This window comes from Prenolepis imparis, unplaced genomic scaffold (assembly GCF_030444845.1).
Source record: "Prenolepis imparis isolate NDT839.2.m4 unplaced genomic scaffold, iyPreImpa1.0 SCAF_6, whole genome shotgun sequence".
Lineage (NCBI taxonomy): Eukaryota > Metazoa > Arthropoda > Insecta > Hymenoptera > Formicidae > Prenolepis > Prenolepis imparis.
The window spans coordinates 126295-151740 of record NW_028141164.1 but is presented as its reverse complement, the minus strand read 5'-3'; the positions used below and the strand labels follow the sequence as shown (position 1 = coordinate 151740).

At 32.2% G+C, this 25446-nt stretch overlaps 2 protein-coding genes and 1 non-coding gene across 7 annotated transcripts in view; all 3 read right to left on the bottom strand.

Annotated features, from left to right (window-relative positions):
* LOC145937704 (prolyl 4-hydroxylase subunit alpha-2-like) overlaps positions 1 to 4857 on the bottom strand; it is a 155091-nt gene extending 150234 nt beyond the window's left edge. Inside the window, exon 1 of the mRNA XM_083040981.1 lies at positions 4638 to 4857. The gene's annotated coding sequence lies outside the window, so the exon portion shown is untranslated. The remainder of the gene's footprint in view (positions 1 to 4637) is intronic.
* On the bottom strand, positions 3800 to 3895 carry Trnay-gua (transfer RNA tyrosine (anticodon GUA)). Its single transcript has 2 exons — positions 3859 to 3895; positions 3800 to 3835 (listed from the first exon to the last, which is right to left on the bottom strand). It is a non-coding gene; the product is annotated as a tRNA-Tyr (tRNA).
* A 1911-nt stretch (positions 4858 to 6768) lies between the features above and the next one.
* On the bottom strand, positions 6769 to 11636 carry LOC145937186 (pyrroline-5-carboxylate reductase 2). 5 transcript variants are annotated; one of them, XM_083040104.1, is made up of 8 exons: positions 11482 to 11636; positions 10766 to 10969; positions 9722 to 9859; positions 9411 to 9481; positions 8163 to 8333; positions 7573 to 7785; positions 7109 to 7274; positions 6769 to 7020 (listed from the first exon to the last, which is right to left on the bottom strand). In XM_083040104.1, exons 2-8 carry the CDS (start codon positions 10848 to 10850, stop codon positions 6899 to 6901), a joined length of 966 nt encoding a protein of 321 aa, XP_082896230.1. In that variant the 5' UTR covers positions 10851 to 10969; positions 11482 to 11636; the 3' UTR covers positions 6769 to 6898. The 5 variants fall into 5 exon arrangements, with proteins under 5 accessions (XP_082896230.1, XP_082896231.1, XP_082896232.1 ...); XM_083040105.1 differs by lacking the exons at positions 10766 to 10969; positions 11482 to 11636 and adding an exon at positions 10067 to 10174; XM_083040106.1 differs by lacking the exons at positions 10766 to 10969; positions 11482 to 11636 and adding an exon at positions 10008 to 10153.
* Positions 11637 to 25446: the final 13810 nt, after the last annotated feature.

Sequence of the window (25446 nt, the reverse complement as noted above, 5' to 3'; positions counted from 1 at the left end):
TTTGCAAATCACAGTATGTCTTTTAATATCGTATATTCTTGAAAATTGAAGAAAACTCTTCATTGCAATATTATATGATTTTTTAATATTTTATAATAGCAATTACACATTTGTCACAAACTGTGTAAAAAAAAAAAAAAAAAAAAAAATCAGAGTCACTTTACAATTACTTTTCTCGAAAAATAAAAATGTGATCAAGTATAAATTTATTCATATTATTCATTTTCCTTTTCACTTTTTCATCGGATATATCACACTCTACATAGAGCAATGGCGTATATAATAGCTTAATAAATTATAAATGCATCGCGCGCTAAACAAAATCAAATTATCTTGCTAAACCCAAAAATAAATAAATTTTATGTGTATCAGCAATTTTATATTTTTTAACAATCGGACGGATATCGCGCGAAATAATCCAACGGATAGGATATGAAAGGAACTACATGTCTTTGAATGACGGAAACTAATAACATAGTAACTCGTAAAGTTTCGGCGATACACGCTCTCTTGTCACCTCATGGGAATTTCCTATTGCAAGCCTGTCGTTTAATAATTCATGTACCGGGCAATGCAATCTAAACCTTAGCGTGAATTTTCACGTATAATGATACCTTTCGGTGATGATCACATGTAGTCGCGTAATCGAGATATCTATTAAAAATCGACTCTATATATTTTAAAAAGATCCATTATTATTCAATACTTTACAAAACAGAAAAACTGTAAATTGCACATTGTCCATTATAAAAAAATATCTATTTGTTTTAACAAAGTTAATTTTAGATATTTCATACCCATAATTTTTAAAATTGAAGCATTCTCTTCATCTTTTTTATCTTTCTTCAAAAATTTAATGTATTGAACTCGATACAAATTTCATCCATACAAGTAACCAAAATCACAATTACATATGTTTTGCAAAAATAATACGCAGACCGTTCGTTGGCATACACACGACACATACGACGTGTTTCTGAAATATTTGGCCACATTTTAAGAGCATAATCTATTCATCGTAAGGATGAAAAGTCGTATGAATATGATTTTGGAAATCCTTTCGAACAAAGTTCAAAATACATCAAATATGTAAATTTTTGGCACCTTTGACAATTTATTGTGACGTGTGAGATGCACATCGCTAAAGAGAATGAGTCTTTTTCCTTTCTACGAAACGTATACAACTATTTTTTTACATCTTTACAATGAATAGAATGCATGCGCGCTTCTAAAGTTTAGCCATCTATTTTTCACTAACATCATATGTACATTATATTAACATATATTCGGGACATTAATATCCGTTCAACTTGTGCGCGTCAGCCAGTCCGCCGAGCATTCGACGGGCCGCAATTTCGATCGGAAATTTTGCGCCGATATGAATTATTCCGCAACTTTTCGTTTCATTTTATATAACAATAATAATAAATAGGCACTACGTATTTTTATATGAGAACGCAAAATCGGAAGAGTAATGGATCAGTGTCGGAAGCGAGGAGCCGGACGAGAGAGTATATAGATATCGCACGCGCCGCGTAGGAAATCGAACGCATTAATTGAATCGTTTTGTGTGTCGTTCACGCCGGCGCGTTGGCACCGACGAATTTAACGGCCGATTACGTTCAGTGTCATGCCACTGAACAGGAACGTAATATATCTCTCGTGCATAGATACCCATGCGGATCGAACCATCATCGGCACTCATAAATTCGACCTCTTGTTTCGTCGCATCAAAGGAGAAAATTATTCGCGAATTTGCGAATTTAATCACGCGATTATCCACGTGATCTATGATGTTCTTTTGGATGATGTGCGTTTTGGAGGTTTTCTAATTATTCGTCTAATTGACGTTAAACTCGATCGTATACCTTGCTCTTTTCGGCCAGACAATTAATACTTGGAACTAAAATGTGCGTATTTATATATATCTGATATATCAGATCACTCAAAATTGTACACATAATAAATTTTTAATAATTTTAGTTTGCAATAAAATTTTTAAATCAATAAATATATTTATCACTTACTCTATGTATATATATATATATATATATATATGTACCGATAGAATTGGTAGAAAATATACTTTCTAGCCGTACTATACGTTATACACGATGTACACTGTTGTTCCACACCAATATCTTAAATATGTAACAATTGTATAAGCAATGATATTAATAATTATATCAATAATTTTTCTTTGCTGACAAATATTTAAATTTAATAAATATTTAAATGTATTGATAATTTTTTCGGCAAGCATAGTGATATCATATTACACCACTACATGTACGCATGCATTACACTGCATATGTCACATGCGCAAAACTTTACTACTATGTACGAACCGCATTATAAACGTTTAATTTGCGATCAACTGTCAATAAAATAATATTACCACATATAATTTAAATCGAGCAAACAAATAAACGCCGTTAAAAATAATTTAAGTCGCTGATGTTAACCCGTAATTTTGATGACAGTCACTAATTTAATGTCAAAAATTAATGCATTATTATTAACTAATTTATCCGTTCCTTATTACTTTGATTTGAGATTTTATGTATGGTGTGTGTGTGTGTGTGTGAGCGCGCGGGAAAAAAGATTTATGTTTTTAAACTTTCACAGATTGCGAAACAGTTTTATACACATATATATTATATCGAAAATTGCAACACAAACTGTGTAAAATACCGCGCTGCTTAAATAAATCTCTTCTCCTCTCTACCGCAATCTATCAGTGCGCGTCAGCCGTTGCACCTTCGCGCGTTAGATAATTTATTGCAGTGTGTATATACATATATATATTGGGCCACCAACAATATAACCAATCTGCTGTCCGGCAGAATGCAGTGGTCAAAGCGCCAATAAATATGGATGGAGTAGTAATAAATTATGGCTGGAAAAGACGATTAGGATGCAGCTATAAATTATCATGGATATATCGCGAATACGCGTCGCGCACCCTATGGCGACTGTGCCTTATGGCCATCCCATATGTCCAATAATATGGATATTTTTCGCCCTTTAATCCGTTTAGCCACGAATATTCATAGCTGCGTGTTCGTTTTTAGCTCGTTCGTCTCGATTACGATATTTACTCGTCATGATATAGCGCGATTTCGTCGCTAGCGGCAGAGATGGAACCTCGATATAATAACATCATTTCTCTTTTTGTCTTATCTAATTGTAAACCTAGGAGGGATATTGTAGCTATTTTTATTATATACGAGAAACTCTGAATTTCACGCGCTTCTTTTATCTGTAGACTTATCATTAGTCAGGCCAAAGAATCGATAATTTTGATTTTGAACGCGTGTTAATTAGTAGTAAAAAAATCTTATTTTTCATAAAATGCAAAATATGCATTCGGTTGTACTAATATAATTGCACAAAAATATTCCATCCCATCTTACTGTTTCTGGATTAATAGAATAGAATCTTTTTTTTCTACATATATACGAATGTTTGCCTAAAAGCACAAAAAGATTTGAAAAAGCATGCACGTATAAAAATAATAAAAATCCGCTTTTAGTATTCTTAAAATATTTTCTTAAGTGAATTATGGCCAGTTTCTTCACCTCCGGTTAAACTATATCTTTGTCTCTTTTCAAATACGTAAAAAGAGACAAAGATATATAGTTTAACTGGAGGTGAAGAAACTGGCCATTAATTAATCTAAAATTAAATTCTTTCTAGCAAAAATGCGTGAGTATTAATGAGAAAATACGCTAATTGTTCATAAAGAAAAGCGAAATAAAATAAAGTGTGCAACCAATATCACGAGCGAAAAAAAAACTCCTTCGAGCCGGATTTGAACCAGCGACCTATGGATGGCTCCAAATATTCAACAATCGACTACAGTCCACCGCTCTACCAACTGAGCTATCGAAGGTTATGCGAGTTACGCGAAATTTAACCTTCAGAAAGAATCGTTACATATATCTGATTATTCTTTGCTGGAATGTGTTTCGCGTATCGTAAAAATCTCGCGATACAATCATTTTGTGTTTATAAGGTTAATCTAAATCTGAATGCAATACCATCGAAATAGTTTTATTTATATATATATATATTTGTATGTATATTTCGATATTAAATATCAAGATCTAATTAAATAATCAGATTCACTATTACATTAAATACGCGCATCCTTGCATCGCAAAACATATTAGTCTTTTTTAGTATTTCTTACGCAAGCACGCATACATTATCGTAGCCATGCATGACGTATACATCAATACCGCTTAGGTGTAATATAATTACCCAATACATTTCGCAAAAAATCTCGTAAGGACTTACCGCGGATCTCTAGCGCTTTATTCTGTTGATAAAATTTTAAAATAATAAATTTTGCGCGAAACAAACTACTTTGCGACACATCTCATCGATATAGATTTATAGATATATGTATAATTGCCGCGAATCGCGATAAGACATCAGGTATAGTTATAAGTAATAAATGTATAGGTGATCGCATATTGGCTGCATTTAAAATGCGAATGAGCCACGTGATAATTACCACGAATCGCGTCCAGAATGTTGTAATTTTCGCAACAGCGCGAAAAAAAATTACGTTTCGCATAAAAATCATGCGGAAAAAATCCAATTCTAACCTAATCTGAAAAACGACTTACCGAAGACGCCCTGCCCAATGTCAATCCCCGTTGTGTTCGTCGTCAAAGATAGAGAAAAGCTAAGTTGTCATATTGTAATCACTTTCATTGGACACCCGCGAAAATCTCACTCACGGTAATCTCACACGTTCACATTTATATTAACGCGTCACATCAAAACTCTCGAATGCATCGCACAACAAACTTTAGACATACGTGCAAGATGGTGGACTACTTGGTGGCTTGGTGGGTCACGTAGGTCCCCCAACTCCGTAGGTTTTGCGTGAATCAAAATATACTCGTGGCGACACCTATTAAACAGTCATCACAATCACGATCAAAATACTCTTCATCTTTGAAACTTTTGCACTCTTTGCAAAATGCTAAGAAAAATTCGCATTCCTTGATAAAGTTTTACAATCAAATGACCTTGCTGTATTTTGACAGAAAAAAAGTAATAGCGCACAATATGCAAAGGAATCTCCGAAACCGAATCGCGAAATCAATTCCGAATCGAAGCGGGGAATTAATTTATACTTTGCATTAAAACTTTAATATTAAAGTAATTATTAAAATTAAATATATATATCGGGTGTTAAAAAAGTAGCGGATACGCTGTATAGGGGTGAATTCCTGAGATTATTTGGAGACGATTTTTCCTCAACGAAAATGTCGAGAGAAGTCATCATTTTTTGCAAGCTCCCAATTTTTGCCATCATATGTCTTGGTAACTAAGCCTTAAATTAAAATTCTATTAAATTAAAGTCGACTTGAAATTAATTGAAGAATGTAGTTTTGTTAATATTTTAATTCCACAATACTTAGTTTACGAAAAGTCCTTTATTTTCAATTACTTATAACTCGAAAATTATTGGTGCCTCGACATTTTCACTGAGGAAAAATCGTCTCCAAATAACCTCAGGAATTCATCCCTATACAGCGTATCCGCCACTTTTTTAACACCCTGTATATATACATATATATAATGAGATTATATACAAATACATACGCACACGCATGTTTGTGTGTGTGTGTATAATATATTATAACAAATACTATAAGCAAATACCAATACAATATATGTTATATAATGCATAATATGTTATATACATGTGATCAAATTTTTTTTTATAAGGTATAAATAACGTAACTAGAAATTATTTTTATTAAATCAGAAGTATACATAAATTTTAAATAAATAGGAATACACAAATTCTTTTCATAAAGGATATATATGTATATATATATATATATATATATATATATATATGTATGTACGTACACTCGTCAACAAAATTAACGCATAGATAATTTCATGTAAAAATTTCGCAAAGTTCAAATAAGCATAACTCCGCTAAAACTTATCGTATTTGAAAAAATTTTTTTTTTTTTTTAGTGTAAAGCTTGAAGTCTGTACTTTAAAAACCATTTAACAGATTTTGAATTTATCCTCCCCCCTGCAGGCTACTGCTTTAAAAGTAAGGACGTGTTTTGTCTCTAAAAAATTGCGTACTTTGACGCACTCCATGGAGTGGGATAAATTTTTTTCGCAAATCTTATAATCATCGTAAAATATGAACTTTTCCTTACAAATTAAAAAAAAAAGAGGTCCGTACGATTTTTTTTCGCGGAGTTATTACGTTGTATTGTTATACCCATACATTTTTATTCAATTACCACCAGCATTAGCATTACCCCATAAAGTTGCACTACAGAAGAGATTGTTGGTCAGATTTGACACATTTCATGTGTATGTGTGTGTGTTGTGTATGCCTATGCGTTAATTTTGTTGACAAGTGTATATATATTACACACACACACTTTTGTGATCATTTTTTAACGTCAGTCTTATTTAAATAAAGTTGTTTAAATAAAAAATGTATAAATTAATTAGCTAATAAATCAGTTATTAATATATAGCCAACAAGAATTAGTTAATAAATCTAAACATTGTTAAATTTATAAAAATTGATACATTTTAGTTTTTACTTTGTGTATAACATATGAAGCATGATTATAAAACATATATAGTATATAAATTTAAAATTGTATCGCCTGAAAATAGAAGCAGCCAAGTTTAAATATTTATTATGTTTAAACTTATAAGTTTGACATTATAAATATTTTCGTTACAATTTAATACACAGATCTATACATTTTAGCTCTATATTTCATGTTAAAATTAGTCTAAACATAAAAAGATTATCCGTTACACATGATATAATAATTCATGTCATTAATTTAACTATTATTAATATGTAAGAACAATCATAATTACTGTTTTAATCTTTTTCCGTCTGTAAACTAACTTCTCTACATCGAAGCGTTGCCGCCTCTATGGCATCGATTAGGGCCGATCTTAAGCCGTGCTTTTCTAAATGATGAATACCAGTTATAGTGGATCCTATAAAAAAAATTGAAAAATGGTATAAATATTAATTGAAAAGAAATAGAAAATATACATTATATATTACGTATTTACAAATTCTGACCTGCTGGTGAAGTTACATCATCCTTAAGCTGTCCTGGATGAATATTTGTCTCACGGACCATAGTACCAGCGCCTAAAACAGTTTGCGCAGCAAGTTTATATGCGATGGGTCTGCTAAGTCCCATTTTCACTCCACCATCAGCCATAGCTTCGATCATTATATATACCTGGAAGATATTTTTCTCATTAATTATTTCAATAAACTTTGTGAAAAATATGTAAAGAAATTTTGGAAAAAAGTTTAAAAAAATCCAGAGAGATACAAAGAGTCAATAATATTACACTAATCGCAAGGGTAGCAATGAGAGAGAAAAAGTTAAAAAAAAATATTGGTCCCATTTTCTCTGTATTAGATTTAACATACAATTTCCTCTATTTTAACTATTGTAATAATAAATTATATTTTTTCTTACGCTTGAATTACGATTGTTCACGGAATGGATTAACGGAAAGCTTACTACTAACATAAGCAGGACCGGAACCGGCCAAGGCGGTGACAGGATCAATGAGATTTTCGGGGACTTGTTCGCAAATGCCTACAGCGGAAAATAATTTCTCCGTGATTTCGGCATCTTTGTCACTCGCGTACTTGCCCCGCGCAAACACTGTGGCTCCGCAACCCACTAATGCTGGTGTATTCGGCATTACTCTTATCACGGGTGTTTTTTCTGGCAGCGCCTGAAAATATTTTTGTTCAAGTATGTTATCACATTTTTCTTTTTTTTTTTTTTTTTTTTCATTACGATTAGTTTACACGCATAAATTATCATACGGCGAAAATAAATTCTCATTCAAAAAAAAGTTTTAAAAAATCCAGAGAGGAAAAGGTCAATGATACGAACTGATCACAAGGATATATAGCGATAAGAAATATAAAAATATCAAAATTGGCCGTCTTTTTCCTGGTTTTTAGTTTTATTAAATTAATACAATAATTTATTATCACAATAATTAATAGGGAAAATTGAATGGAAAAGCTCAAAAAATATAAATTATAAGAATTAATAATAAATTATAATATATAACAATAAATTATTACAATAAAAATATTTTACCCTTTCTAATGAGGTCAAAGAGATACCCATGGCGATGGAGATCAGTAATTTCTTATTGTCGTGTATCTCTGGCAGAATTTTCGGTACAACTTGCGGTTTCACCGATAAGATCAGCACGTCACTATATTCTATGACTGGAGCATTAGCGAAAACAGTATTTGATCCCATTTCCTAAAGATAATTAATTAATTAGATGCAAATTTGATACATTTAATATATAATTCGCTCGTTTCTATGTTTGCGCGCGCAGAATATATAACACGAAGTTTTTATTATTTAATGCTTGATTCTTGGATGTCGCCAGTAGATAAAATAACAACGAAGATTAAATCGATTAAACTGGCAATTTTATTATTTATTCAATTAATGAATCACAACGTTCCGTAGTGTCATCATGATACAACGATTTTTCTCTTTGTCAATTTTCGACAATTTAACATTATAACTACATTCCGCAAGTATATATTTTCGTTTGTTTTTTCAATTTGTTGCGCGTTAATTACTACTTATAATATTTTAATTTTAGTACACTTGATGAGGACCAAAACTATATGGTCGAAACGTTGTGATTCATTAATTGAATAAATAATAAAATTGCCACTTTGGTCGATTTAATCTTCGTTGTTTTTTTATTATTTAGTTGTACAATACATATTTTCTCGCACAATAAGAGTATGAATTTTGTGTGTGTCTGTGTGTGTGTCTGTGTGTCTGTCTGTCTGTCTGTCTGTCTGGTAAACTATATACCCGTCTTATCTCGCAATTAAGTTTAAATGTATATCTTTCTTAATCGTCCAATTAAGAAAGATGATCAAAAAAATAACTCATTTTTTTCTATAATATTCAGCAGCTTCTATAATAGATATATTTAATCACATACTGATTAAAATGCAAACACACATACACACACACACACACACATATATATATATATATATACATATATATACATATATTTTTTCCTTCATTATACTACATCTTTGATCAAAATTATCTATCCAAATCTTTGAAAATTTCAGAATTCACATTCAACAATATAAGGCACGAACATTCCTTTTGTTTGTTAAATGTTTTTGATATCTCACAAAGAATTTACAGCGCCGATTTATCACAAAAAGAGCAATTACGAGTCTTATCATCTGCGACACTCTCTTATCGAACACTGTACTGTAGTATAAACAAAAGAAGTGCTCTTCGACTTATTGTCGATCTTCAAAAATACAACGATAGCAAAAAGTATAATCTCACTTTAAATGTCTCGATGCTTCCAATATCGTTTGGAAGGCAACTGGCCAGCATCATCTCGCCTTTGCTTAAACCTGTAAAATAAAAAAAATCATGTAAAAAGATGCGAAAAACAGATCTAAGACATTTTCAATGAATTTTTGTCTAAATAAATCAATGAATTTTGAATGTTATATACATATGTATGTGTGTAAATTTGATTTTTATCTATAACCCATTACATGATTAAAAGATATCGAAATTAAATACATTAAAAAAAGAAAAAGCTATCTATCATTAAAATATACTAATTTTTATGAAGAAATATGATTTACCTGTTCGTATGAAACCTCTGGCGAGGGCTTGAGCCATTTTTCCTCCGCCGAGAAAGCCGATTTTCAACATATTGGTATTGATGTTTAATGGTATTCTCTGTTTCTTCACTTCGCCATCCGCGAGAAGTTGATCGCTCACTGTGAAATACAGATGAAAAAATTATTATCACTCTCGCATTCCGCAATACACACTATAGAGAACTGAGCAAAACAACAATGATAAAAGAAAGGATACGATTTAATTAATCACGTGGATTATTTTTGTAACAACAATAAAAAAATCTACGTTGAATGCCTTTCGCTTCGTTGTACGAATGATTAACAATCTCTGCTTTTACTCGTTACCATACAAGTTAGTTACAACGCTCGTATTTGTCACTTTAGTATTTATGCCGTATGAATGTGCACGCGCGCGATAAAACGACGACTAAAGTTTACAAGTTTTATGCTGCCAAGATCGGTCTCTTATATTTAAAAAAGTGATGTTTATATATCTCGCATCTCTTTCTACATCTTCCGCGCATCATTTCCCGTTGCTTTCTACGGCAAAGATGCTTTTTATTTTTATGTAATCTCATACGAGAGATAACGACAACCTTGTGCGTTATACATATGTACGTCGCATTCAGCTGGAAAACGCGCTTGACCTCCCTTTCAACCGCCAAACTCATTCGGTCGCACATTTAGATTGATTTGTAGTACAGTTTCTGAAATATTTATAATTTCTGTCCGTTTCTCAGCGTAATAATAAACAAATATTAAATCAATCTTCTCCGCGGCTATACTAGTCATAAGTTTGTGATTATTTTAACGGATGTTTGTTTGATATATTATTGCCTGCGGTCTTACCCTTGTCAATCACAATAACATGCAATCAAAATAGCTAGACCACATACAGCATTATTTTAGAATCACGATATACAAGTTTACATGTGCTTCGTTACATTTTTCACTTTACTTATATAAAGCATATTTAAATGTGGAATACATTTTTATTCTATATCACACACACACACACACACAAGATATTATATTTATACTTACCATACTTGCGCACGTTTAAAATCCGCCGAACACGACGATTTAATTTCATGAAAGCCATTGTCTTCAAACTGACGCTCATCTTCATGATTGCTTTTTGCGATTAATGTGAATAGACAAGATTTGCACATTAGATATGCAAAGTGCAATAAAGTTTCAAAAATCTCCGTTGATTTGTTTTTTTACAAAATCCGAAACTTACAGATTCTGAAAAGAAATAAAGTGTCATAAAGATATTTAATGTAAATTTACTTTATATGGTAAAAATCTTCCCCTATATTAGTTTTTTACATCGACATACAATAATGTATCAATGAAATAACACTTATTTACATTAGTCCATAGTATATAGATAATTTTACAAGATATATAATATATGTGCTAAAAATATTTATGTAACTTATATTACAGATTTCAATACTATTTACTAATTTTAATATTTATATTACTGATTTAATATAATATATAATAGTTAATACAAAATACTAATATTAATCCTCTTTATATAATGTTGATAAAAGTTGAATTAAAATTCTGCATTCCGCGAGTTCAATTTTAGAGTTCGACTAATATATATATATACATCCTCCAATAAATCGCATCGCGTGACATTTGCAAGATTCTCTCTTGCATCTTACCAACAATAAAGCAAACACGTAGGCTCCTCGTAAGTTAATTACATAATGTTATGTGTCACAACGGAAATATGAAACACTCACATGTTTTCATTATACACCGAACGTACGAAATATAAACGAAATGTAGATGATGTCGTCGATTGGATTGACTGACGCAATCAGATGTGGGTTACTCTTCCGATCGTAATCAGTGCAGTGTAATCGACAATACGTTTCCGTTGACAATGATCTTATTACTATACGTATCTATACCTTTGGACATTCTTATATATGTTTTACTCACAGCCTATCTGCTACGGAAAATTACCTGTTTGTGTATCCAATTAAAACTCATTGTCAAACACGGTCACCAATTCTTTTCCGCATCATTCGATATGGACTTTAATGAATAAAGAGTATTAACGTCTCTTTAAGTAAAATCTATAATTCGCGACAATAATTCAAAATAGAATTCCATTTATAATTTTATGCATCATACATATTTTAATACCTTTATCCTGATACACAAATATATTGTATATATATACATATATATATATATATATTTTTTACGTGTTAAAAATGGTGTGTGTGTGTGTGTGTGTGTGTGTGTGTGTGTGTGTGTGTGTGTGTGTGTGTGTGTGTGTGTGATGTGCAGATAAAAAGACTCAAAAGAAAGTTACAGGAATTTTAAAAAAATTTTTTGTTTAGTTCTCTTCTTTTCCTTTTTTCTACTCTTCTCTCTTCTCTTCTTCTTTTTTCCTCCCTCTCTCATTATTCATTTTTATCTTTCTCTCATTATTTTAGAATTTAAAAAAAAATCGATATTTATAAGAACACTAATTTAATATTACTGCGTATACAATTAAATGTCGCTAAAGAGTAGATGTAGACACAGTATATACAATAGCGCAACTCTCTGTCGGCACCTTTGATGTTAGCGTGGACGAAAATAAACTGCACATGCGCGAGCGAAGTATGTAACCACTCACGGCAATGCTCTTCTGTCTCACTTAAGGGTCGGCAAGAGACACGATGGAGACCTCTCGCGGAGAGCCGTGAATTACGGATTCGTAATTTTCGTATAAAAACTAAAATAAAGAATAAATCGCATTTTAATTATGATATTCGTAATCCGTAGCATCGTCTTTCTATGGCTACAACGTTATTTTTTGGAAAAATGGACAAAATAAAAATTCGATAATAGACAAGCAACGTACAGGTAACTACGGATCAGATGTAGTTGCACCTGAATTCATATTGTATTTATTATTAAATTTTTAAAAGTCAAATTGTTAAATTTTACGTTGTACGCATAATTATAACAATATAAAGAATACGTCAAAACAAATTTCATGAAGAAACATTAATTTTTTGAAGCATAAAACGAAAAGTACGAAATGACTAGGTTTGTATCTAAGGTGCAGCTAACAGCTGAATCTGAAGAATATTCCGTGGTAGCACGCACTGACCGTGTGACAAGGAGAGAAGATTGCGTCATCTTTGTTTCTCTTGCACCGTATATATATAATGTCCGTGTAAGCACACAACACCGAATATTCGTGTGTATCCTTGTCTCTCAACACGAGCGAAATACATAAATTATATAAATGAATAAACTCTCTCTAAATGATTGCATTTCAGAAACAACGAAAAAATAATTGAAAATAACATATATAATTACATTTATTTTTAATTATATATATATATATATTTTTTCATTTGTAATAATTATTTTGTTACTTTTTTCTAATATAAATAATATATTTTTTAAAAGAAAGAAATTTTATTATAGAAATTTAATATAGAAAATATATACTAAATATATATCAAAATATTTATAAAAAAAAGTATCTAGTTCAAATATTTATATATAAATTATTTATTATTTATTTTACATTTTATGTATGTGTATGTGTATGTGTAATGTATATGTATAAATGCGTGTGTGTGTATGAAATAAATATAAAATAAAATAATTAATATTAAATATTAAATATTATGCACACAAACAATAGCAATAACATAAATTTAAATTTTTATTAACTTCAAATTATAGAGTAGAATAGAAATTAATAAAACAGATATTTAAATGATGCATGTTTATATATACATTGCTATTGTTTTCTGTACATTGTATACATATTATTATACAGGGTGTCCCATGACTGAAGGTCCATACTTTAAGGGCGTGTTGCTGATGCCATTTAGAGTAAAAAAAGTCTAATAAACATATGTCCGCAAATGCTTCCTAACAGAAATACAAGTATTGAAAGTTGAATATTCAAAAAAAGAAAGACATTTAGAAAAGAAAAGAAAGACATTTAATTTAATTTGTTCATTTACAAATTCTGTTCAAAATTACATCCTGCAGATTGAATACAAAGTCTTGCCCTGCGTAAAAGTGATCTAACAGCTTGCTCCATCATTCCAGGAGAATTTCTGATTTGTGTTGCCGCATCCATAATTCTGTTAATAAGTTCATCCCTATTGTGAGATTGTTTCGCATAAACCATCGACTTGAAAGTAGTCCAGGGGTGTTAGGTCTGGTAACCTTTTTTTTTTTTTTTTTTTTTTTGCGTTGTGGAAACCTCATGGTACCACTCACTCCCCGGGTAGGGGATGAGGGTTATGTGGGACTCCTTGTCCCCCATCGTCGATCCACGTATGGATCCAAGACCTACTGCACTAAAACCACAGCAGGTGCCTTCGCTGGCGCTTATGGGGATGGTAAGGAACTGCCGTAGCATTACTTCTTACCATCCCCTGGCCCTACCTTCTTAGGGGAGCATCCTCCCCGAAAGGAAGATACTCCCCCCCGCGAATGTTCTTGCGGTCCTTCCCGGTAGGTCTGGTGACCTGGGAGGCCAAGAAACTGGACCACCTCTTCCGATCCAACGGTCATGATACGAATTATTATACAGACCGACAGAAAATGTAAACAATACCAGGCTGATAAAAATGTAAATAATAACAGATTAATAGAAAATGTTTCACATATTCATATCAACTTTCAATGCTTGTATTTCTGTTAGGAAGCATTTGCGGACATATGTTTATTAGACTTGTTTTACTCTAAATGGCATCAGCAATACGCCCTTAAAGTATGGACCTTCAGTCATGGGACACTGTATATCTTTAGCCCATAAGATGAGTAATCGCACTGCATTAAAATATTTATGGAAAAGATCTTAAAAATACAATCAAATAATATATATAATTAATAAATTAAATGTTTCATTGTGTGTTCTCTCATTGGAAGAAATTGCACATATATACTTTTATTAACATTTTTTATAAGAAATCTATTATATTTTTATATTTATATTACATTTTTACTATATTTTATATTATATATTTATATATTACGATTTTCGGGATAAAAATATGTAACAATATGTTATAGCGCTTCTGTTGTTGTGTTTCCAACAAGCGTAAAAAATTTTAATTTTATAATTAATTGATATTTTATTAATATTATATAATTCTCACATTGTTTTTCTTTCAGATTTTAAAATAAATAATTTTTTTATTATAATATTATATTTCTATGTGCAGCATAGAGTTGCTTATTGTTGCAGATAGATTTGGATGAGTAACATGTCTGAAGGGCGGATCACTAAATGGAGTGGACCGTTGAATCAACGCCATTATATTGCAGCAGCTATGCACAGTGGGGGTTTTAGAAAGAATCTCACACTACCCCGGAAAACCGGGGTACCTTTTGAAGGTTTCCCTCACTTAAAAAAAAAAACGCTATACATTTGCTTATTATATAAGTACTTGCTATACATTTGTTTATTGTAAGTACTGATAATTTGAAAGCATAAATATGAAAATATTATATGCAAACAATGCACAAGAGATGTTCAGTCTGTGCCATATTAAAAGCTCAAGCTTCAATCAATAACTAGATAATAATCCAATGAATATAATATAATCAACAATAATTTTTATATAATAATAGTATATTTGAATATATGAAAATATTAAAACATATTTTTTGGAAAATAATATTTTTTATTCTTTTTCAATTAATTATCTTTAAAAAAATATTTTTTAATATTTTTATATATTCAAATATACTATTATATAAAAATATTTGTTGATTATTATATTCATTGGATTATTATATAGTTATTGATCGGATAATGTTAAACAAGAAAATATTCGTTCTCTCCTCTTGTCTCTTTATCGCGTTGACGATACATGTAATATAAAGTATCGATGAAAAAGTCAAAGTGAAAAAGAGCAATGAATTGCCAAGCCTAATAAGCGCCCGTGTCTTATATGCTGTATATTAATTTACTTTGCGAATTATTATTTTAATATTATTTATTATTTTACAATTTCGAAATATATATATAAAATTTTGATACTATTTGTATATATATACGCACATATGTGCATAAGCATATATAAAATTTACAAAACGTGGGTGCTTATTAGCCTTGCTACGTTACTGTTACTGCTTTCTGCTACGGAAGGCCAGAAAGCATTTTCAGGCCGTATCTCGCGTGTAGCATCGGCACGGTAGAGGAACAAGGATAACGCGATCGTCGATCCTTGTCTCTCTTACGGTGCGTCCGCGTGAGCAATGCAATAGTGTTGGTACGTGTATGGACATACACCACTACATAAAGTCTGGGAATTAGTTTCTCAGCGTTGGCAACACTGAAACCGGAGTTTCGCGTTGTCACCGCGCGAGGTCTCCAACATCAATTCGGAGTTTGCCTGGGTCTCCTGCCGACCCTTAAGCTGGGAACACAATGCTAAGCGATAGCGATAAGAATAACGATAGCTATAGCTATAGCACAGCGATATGGAAACAGAGAATTCCAACACTAGGGAATCCATATGCCAATGCAGAATGGAATATAGGAACAGGCAACAGCGATAAATTTCCGACGAGTTGGAATTCTATATCTATTGCCTTATAGCCTACCAATCAGCGTTCAGAGTTCAGATTCTTGCCGAGATACAAGGCTGTCAGATCCGCAGTCTTCGCAGCATACTTAACCAAACGAAAACCGCATACTTATATCAATGTTTCACAAGTACTTACCAAATAATATTTAACTTACTCTAAAATCTGCTGACAAATGTAAAACGTTTTGACAGTTACAGGTTATGTACTATGTTATACGTTTAAAAAAGTGGCACGATTCAGATTGGTTGGCTTTTATTCCTATCGCGCCATTGTGCAACGGGTGGCGACAATTTTTATCACTATTTCTATTCTATCGCTATTTCCCTATAGCTATCACTATCGCCAGAGAGAAGCCTGAGAGAGGCCATGCCGGCGATTTTCGTGGGACGCTTTTATTAGGCCGTACAGCAGCGCCGTGCATCCACTTTTAGGAATTGGAACTACATATCCACATCCACTTTTCGATACCATCGATTATTTGGTTCATGTCCGTGCTAAATACATCCACTTTCATTTCGAGAAGTAAAATCTAAAATCATTTTTTTTATGCATGTGTGTCCACACATCTTATATCTATAAATTATAGATAAGAAATACATTTCGTGTATATAAATTTAAAAAAATATATATATATATTTTTTTATGCGATATTTTACATTATTTTAACATATCTTTTACATTTTAACATATACTTTAATTATATATATATATATATATATACATATATAGATTAATTATATTAAAGGTCTCCGGATGTCGAAGCGAGAGGACGAGAACGATGAGAGAGCAAAACGAGATCATGTCGTCAGTTTCGCAGTCTTTTACGCGAGGCTTTCTTCATTTATATTATAGTATTTCACGAATATATATGTATATGTATATGTCATCTTACTGTAGAAAATAACATTTTTATAATTCGCATTTTGTCTACTGAAAATAATTTTAATGGATTAAAGATTAAATCATCCGATTTATGTCGTGTTTGGTGTCATTTTAATCGCTGAAATTTCATTAATCCATTAAAATTATTTCCAAATCGATAAAATACAAATTAAAAGTTTTAATTTTTATGTATAAAATGTTTATATTCGCGTGAATTATCGTAGATAAGGAAAGTTTCCCGATGTCGAAGCGAGAGCGAGAACGAATAAAGAGCGAGCGAGATGACGTATCATCAAAGAGTTCCGAAGTCTCCTCGCGAGGCTTCCTTTATCTAATCTTTCATATATCATATGTCATGTTACTATAGAAAATAAAATTTTGATAATTCGCAATATATCGAATTGAAAATAATTTTAACGGATTAATGAGACTTTTGCGATTAAAATGACACCAAACACGACATAAATCGGATGATTTTTAATTAAAAATGTAATCAAAATTTTAATTACTTAAAACTAATAAAAGCGTCCCACGAAAATCGCCGGCATGGCCTCTCTCAGGCTTCTCTCTGCTATCGCCTAGCATTGTGTTCTTTAGCTTTAAGGCCAGAGCACAGACTTTTGCATAACGCATAACGCACATGTATAAGAAATTTGATTGGTCCATAAACGTATGCATAAGAAATTCAACCAATCGAATTTCTTATGCATATGCGTTATGCGTTATGCAAAAGTTTGTGCTCGGGCCTTTACTCTCCTCTATTATAATTTTCGGATAAACTTCCGAAAAGCCCATACCTCCAATTTTTTTGAAACTACGTATACTTACGTATTTTGACGTGCTGATTACGAATATGATAGTGAAAATTGGCGCAACTTTTATTTTCATGGTGAAAACCATAAAAAATCGTCAAAAATTGACGTTTTTTGGATTTATTTTATCAAATACTGGAAAATTCAAAACCCAACCCATGTCCGCAGTACTGCGTAGAAGTCCCAATATATGGCCTCGCTTTGCGTGGAAAGTTGCAAACCCATGTGGAATCGTATATGGGTACGACAATAAGGAGCCAGGGGCTCCACCGGGCTCCTTATTGTCGTACCCATATACGATTCCACATGGGTTTGCAACTTTCCACGCAACAGAAGCAGATAGATATTAGGAGATAACATAGATATTCTTTTGCTTCTATTGATGAATATTTTCTATTTTCTGTTCCTATTGCTTGTACTTAAGTATTGTGCAGGAAGCTTAATGCTTAATATTTATTCTTGGCTGCTTTCGCGAGAAAATCAAAATGATCCAGATTAAAATGATCCTGTGCTGTGATTGGTCAAATCTGAAATTTCACTGAATTTCATTTAAATTGAATGAAATTCAGTGAAATTTCAGATTTGACCAATCACAGCACAGGATCATTTTAATCTGGATCATTTTGATTTTCTCGCGAAAGCAGCCCTTATTCCTAATATTTTTTCTATTGTGCGCAGGGCCTTAGGTTTCCAGTAAAAACCATAGACATAAAATACATACATAAACTGCTAATATGGAAAAAAGGGTAAGTAGAAAGAGAAAAGAGGGAAGAGAGAGAGAGAGAGAGAGAGAGAGAGAGAGAGAGAGAGAGAGAGAGAGAGAGAGAGAGAGAGAGACGCAAACGCGCGAAATGGATCAGAATTCAGAATGTGATCTTATTCAGTTCTTTTTGGATAGATAGGCTCGATTCGGTTATATACTTGAAAGAGAAGAAGCGATTGTTTCACATTCGCACTCTCACTTTTCTATTTTTTTTTATCTCTCCTTAGCACATTTATCAAGATATCGCTCTTGTCGGTTGCGATCTTGTCGGTTGCGACACAGTGCTGCGACGACATAAGAGTGCTTAATCTATTATATAAGTCTAGCGGTTAAATGACCTTTGGTCGATGCTTACTTGCACGCATGTAGTTTTACTTTCAATGTTTCAATAGACGAGAGCAAGATGCAATATATATTTTATTTAAATGTTATGCATAATATAATTTGTAAATAACAATTATATAGTATTTTTATCTATATTGCTTATATAATTATAATCTAATACAGCATATTTTTTTGACGATTAAAGTAATATTTTAATTAAACAATAAAAAATTTTACTAAAAAATGATATACTTTAAAATGTTTTAAAGAGTTAACAAAAATATATGTATTAAACAAAGTGCTTAAACTTATATTTTAGTCTAATATGTACAACTATGATATGATGATCACTTCTATTAATTGAGAATCGTAAAAATATTCAAATAATATATTTTTTATGCTTCAGTTACAAACGCTATAAAAACGCTTTTGTTAAATAGCTGCATCCACAAAATTGTTTTTTTTCCAGTTTAAATAACTTTAAGATAATTTCATTTTTGATATTTCTGATATTGCATACATATTGCATCATTGGCAATAATGTATAGAAAATTTCATAATTTGATATTTGATTGTGAAATATATTTATCGAAAGAAGCATAAATGGAGGAAAAAATTATTATTACCGCTGTAAAAAAGGCATTTGAATTGAGTAGCACATTTGCAATTTATATTGTAGTGCAAAATACATTGTATGATACAGTCGTATTTAATAAATATGTTTTCGTGACGTTCATATGATAATTTAAAATTTACATAACTCAAGACTATATATACATATATATCTACTTTTTTCATAGGAATAAATATCCATATCATTTCATCATTGAATATCATTCTCTTCTTTTTTTTCTTCTTTAAGACTTTTTAAAGACATTATTCATGCACATTGAGGCCGGGTCTACATTGATCGTAGATCGTAAGAAAATTGACCAACCACAGTTGATTATTTTTGAAATAAAATTATTATAATTTGCAGAATATACTTATATAATGTGTTTATATTAAATTAAATATACATAATAATATTTAAATATACATAAATATCAAATATAATATAAGAAAAATATAATAAAAATGTTTCTGTATATAAAAAAATGTATTAATTTTTTTCAATTTGTATCTAATTTCACATACGATATAAAAACATAGCTAAATACTTTTTCTTTTTTTTCTTTAGTTTTTTGCGTTATATTACCTCGTTTATAAATGAAATAATATACATACATTTAAGTATGCAATTTACATATTAATATTTTTTTCACTAGAAAAAAAACATATGTATACATTGCATACAATAGCATGAAAAAGTTTGAAATAAAGACAACTGAATTAATGCTTTGTTGTAATATATATAACATATTATTAGTATAACGAATATTTAATGATATACATATATATGCGAATATTATTGAAAAAATTCATTAAAATCGTTATAATCATTGCAAATTGATATAAAAAAATTGAAAAAACAAAAGTATGAAGAAGGAAAGAAATAAACTTCTGAGAAAAACATTTATTTATTAAATTAGTACTTTGTTAAAAGAATCTATATATGTATGTGTGCTTTTATGCGATAATCTTTTATATCATTATATAAATACACACACACACACAATATTTTGCGCGAAAGATTATACAAACGACTACAAATAAATTTAAAGAATTGTTATTGCTCATTACATAATAATGCTTTTATATCAAGAGGTAATACTTAGTATGTACTAAAATATTCGGATAGTTTCTTACAATATCTGATACAAAAAGGAAAAGAAGAAAGCGAAAAAATATTGTAGAAAAAATACACAGAGAATTGATGATAAATGATAATGAGAGAAAAAACTAGACTTGTATATCGCGTACGGCGCGGTGCGGCGCGGCGTCGACGCGCGCAGTCGCGCACCGCGCATACTCATACTGGCGCACACGGCACACACACGTACATACGCGAGCCGAACGAGTGTGAGGTGGAGCGTGAGCGAGCGGCGCACTTTTAAGCAATGTTGCCAACTCAGTGCATTAGGCACTAAATCTGGTGTATTGAAATTTAATTTAGTGCTTAAAATTTTAGTTTTTGCGCTTAGTGCAAAATCTAGTGAATTCATGCGCATCATGCGTGAATCAGAAAGTATCCTAGTTGCATGCAACTGTAGTAATATTTTTAGAGAATTTGTCACTACCAACATAATTTTTAATGTTGGTTAAATTGAATAAGGGCCAATTTTACCAACGTTGATTAACTTCAATTTCCGATTAAACTATATATCTATCTCTTTTAAGAACATATCTGAAAAGAGACAAAGATATAGGTTAATCGGAGGTTGAAGTTGACCGACGTTGGTGAAACTGACTCTAACCTAGCAACTGATTTGCACAAAAAATAGTCGGATACGAATTTTAATTGTTGATTTGATTGCATTGAATGCAAAAATTGCATTTTTATTAAAAAAAATTCAAGATAAATTTTATTAATGTCTAATTATATATTGTTACGTTCGCGCGACAGTTTCGCGATAGCTCGAAGCGCGCAACGCAACGTCACACTCTCACACACACTCGCGCCGGGAAATGAACCAGACGATATATAAAAGAACTCGATAACTTTAATGGAATTAGAATACAAGAGCACGTTAAATAAACGTAACAAGAGACCGCGCGACCGATCAGTTTGACAGCTGTCACTCAAGTCCAAATCATGGCGTCCAGAAACAATCTCGTGTCGGTTGTTAATAAATAATCTCCTTGACGATGTTATCTTGGAAACGCATAGGGGATGTAATCCAGGGACGTAACACTACCCCCCTTCTTCAAGATTGTCGTCCCGACAATCAACAATGGGGAGTCTCTTCTTCGCTGAATCTTTTCTTGTGCTCCAATGTCAACTCCAGGGCACCGACGAATTTCCCTGCTCTACCCTGGACTCCTGCCCAGGTTACCGAGCAATCCGCCAAACTGGTCCCAATTGACGAACACTTCCAAACGTCGACTCCAGGGCTCCGACGAATCTTCCTGCTCTACCCTGAGCTCCTGCCCAGGTTACCGAGCGATCCGCCATCCTGAACCCAATCGACTTTCAGCGACTTTCTCTTGACACGTCCTGGCATCCTTTGGCTGCGACTTCCGGCATCCTAGGGGTCTTCGAACAAGGGTGGGGTAACTTTTCCGTGGACCCATGCCCAAGTTCCTGCCTCGACATTTGCCCTACGATCCACGGGAAAACCACGGTCAAAAACCGTGGGTGAGACAGTCTTCTTATAATTTTCCCTTTTCCTTTTCGTTCAAATCATTCCTCCTCCAGTCTTCCTTTCCTTTTCGTCCAAAACTTCATAAATTAATAACTTTCCTTCGTCTTCTTTTTCAAATCCCTTGAAATTACAACAAAGATAAACGAGTAAACTAATAATATTCAATTACACTAAATTACACATAAAATTAAATAATAAACAAAATTGGATTTTGGATGCATTATTCATCCTCATTTTTATATTTCTCGTTAAAATCTCCCTGTCCTTCATAATTTTTTTCTTGAATGACTTTAATTGTCATCACTCTTTGTACGGCCACTTTCAAGGAAGTGATAGCCTCTAATTGAAGAGTCCTTCTCACAAGTCTATTCGAGATTGCAGAGATATATTGCGCACAAGCGATCTTATCGCGGATATGATGCGAACATTTGGGATACGCTAATTTTACCAATCTTTCAATTTCCGAACCCAAAGTAGTCTCATCCTCTCCCGCTTTTTGTTTTCTATTTGTAAACAAGGAATAATAAGACTGGGAAAGATGTCCTTCCCCAAATCTCAATTCTAATTTAGATTTTAATTCGTCGTAATTGAGATTTTCAGTATCATCTATGCACTCTAATACCGCGCGCGCTTTCCTTCTTAAGCATGAAATTAATGCCACATTCTTAGTTTCGTCATCCCAACGATTTGCTCGCGCAATCAACTCGAATTGTGAAAAGAATTCTCTTAAAGGGACTGTTCCGTCGAAGGTGTCAGGTTTTAATTTAAATCCTAAATTTCCCGTAATAATTGTCGCGCACGAATTGCTGCGATTTGGAACCATATCACGATCGCTCGCGCTCGCGGAAACCGGAATATTATTGGAACAACTTAGCTGATTTATTTGGATGATTTCCTATTCCAAACGTTGTAATATGTCGTCCCTTTTCTGCAGCTCTGTCTGCATCAACTGTCGCTCCGTTCTCTGCTCCTGTCGAAGCTGACTAAGCTCCTGAAGGATAGTTCGCAGAGTCTCGGCTTGCAGAGTCTCCGTCGACGTTTGATCCGTCGACTCCTCGCTCGCAGTCGCTCGAGATGAAGCCTGCGATCGGGTAGCTCTCGGTGCGTGCGTCGTCGTCATAATGATTTCCTCGATGTCGTACAATCCCGGCTGAGCCCCCAAAATGTTACGTTCGCGCGACAGTTTCGCGATAGCTCGAAGCGCGCAACGCAACGTCACACTCTCACACACACTCGCGCCGGGAAATGAACCAGACGATATATAAAAGAATTCGATAACTTTAATGGAATTAGAATACAAGAGCACGTTAAATAAACGTAACAAGAGACCGCGCGACCGATCAGTTTGACAGCTGTCACTCAAGTCCAAATCATGGCGTCCAGAAACAATCTCGTGTCGATTGTTAATAAATAATCTCCTTGACGATGTTATCTTGGAAACGCGATAGGAGATGTAATCCAGGGACGTAACAATATATATATATTAGTTTTATTAATGTCTATTTTTTATATATATATGTAATGACATTTTTAATTTTTTTCTTTATATTTAGATGCCTAAACCCCAATATACACAAAAATTTAGAGATGTCTGGCTCAAGGACAAAAATTTAAAAGATTGGCTTATTGCTGTACTTAGTACGGCAGGTAATCAAGCAAAATGCAAGATATGTCATGTATTTTTAAATAATCGCTATAGTGATCTTAAAAAACACACAGAGTCAAAAAAACACAAAACAAGTGAAAATATTGTATTTGGGAAACTTCAGCAAAAACTTGCGTATAGAAATACGGAATCGTTAGAGGAGAAACATGCAGAAGCTAAATTAGCGCTCTACGTAGCTTGCCATACCTCAATAAATGCAGTAGACCATTTAACTGAAGTGTGCAAAACAGCATTCCATAAAAATCCAATAACAGATAATCTTCGTCTTCATAGAAGCAAATGCACTTGTATTTTAAATAATGTTTTAGCGCCATATTTCCAACATAATTTAATTGAAGATATTGGAAATTCTTTCTTCAGTATAATTATCGACGAATCTACAGATATTTCGGTCCACAAATTTTTAGGTATAATTATTATATATTTTAGTGAATCTCAAAATCAGATTGTAACGACATTTTTAGATATGCCTGAATTATGCGATTTTTCGGCCAGCGCTATCGTTGAAGTTATAAAAAAACTTTAAATAAATATAATCTTAAATTAAATAATCTTATTGGTATAGGAACTGATAATGCGTCCGTGATGACTGGGATAAACAATGGAGTTTATGTTAAATTGAAGAAAGAAATTCCTAATTTGATTCTAATTAGATGTATTTGTCATTCGCTTCAACTAACTGTTTCAGCAGCATCTGAATTGTGTTTGCCTAGACATTTAGAATATCTAGTAAGAGAAACTTATGATTGGTTTGCTAGATCATCTTCCAGACAAAATGCATACAAAAATTTATATAAAGCCATAAATAACAATCAGGAACCACTCAAAATAGTAGCAGCTTGTAAGACAAGATGGTTGTCAATTGAAACAGCAGTTTCTAGAATAGTAGATCAATGGCTTGAATTAAAAACGCATTTTAATATTTCACGTAATGCCGAAAAATGTTATACTGCAGAGACGCTTCACTGCATATATTCTGATGATAAAAATTATGCTTTTTTATCTTTCCTTAAAACCGTACTACAAGAAGTTCAAAGAGTCAATAAACTTTTTGAATCTACTTCTGCTGATCCTACCAAATTAATAAAAGAACTAAATCAGTTAATATTAATATTAACAAACAAAATTGTTTTACCCAGTCATCATCAATTAGATATTTTTAAACATAAAATTGAAGATTACGTTGATTGGAATTGTTATTTAGGTTTTAAATTTGAAAATATACGAAATTTGAAAGATAACAAAAATTTACTGCATGACGAAGAATGTGCTCTTAGAAAACGAGTAATAACTTTTGTCATAGCTTTAATAGAAGAGCTCAAAAACCGCCTTCCGGAAAATCTAGATATAATGAATAAAATATCATATTTAAGTTGTGATGTAGCTCTAACTCATAATAAGCCCTCACTGATACCTATATTAAAATTTTTTGGTAAAAATGATGA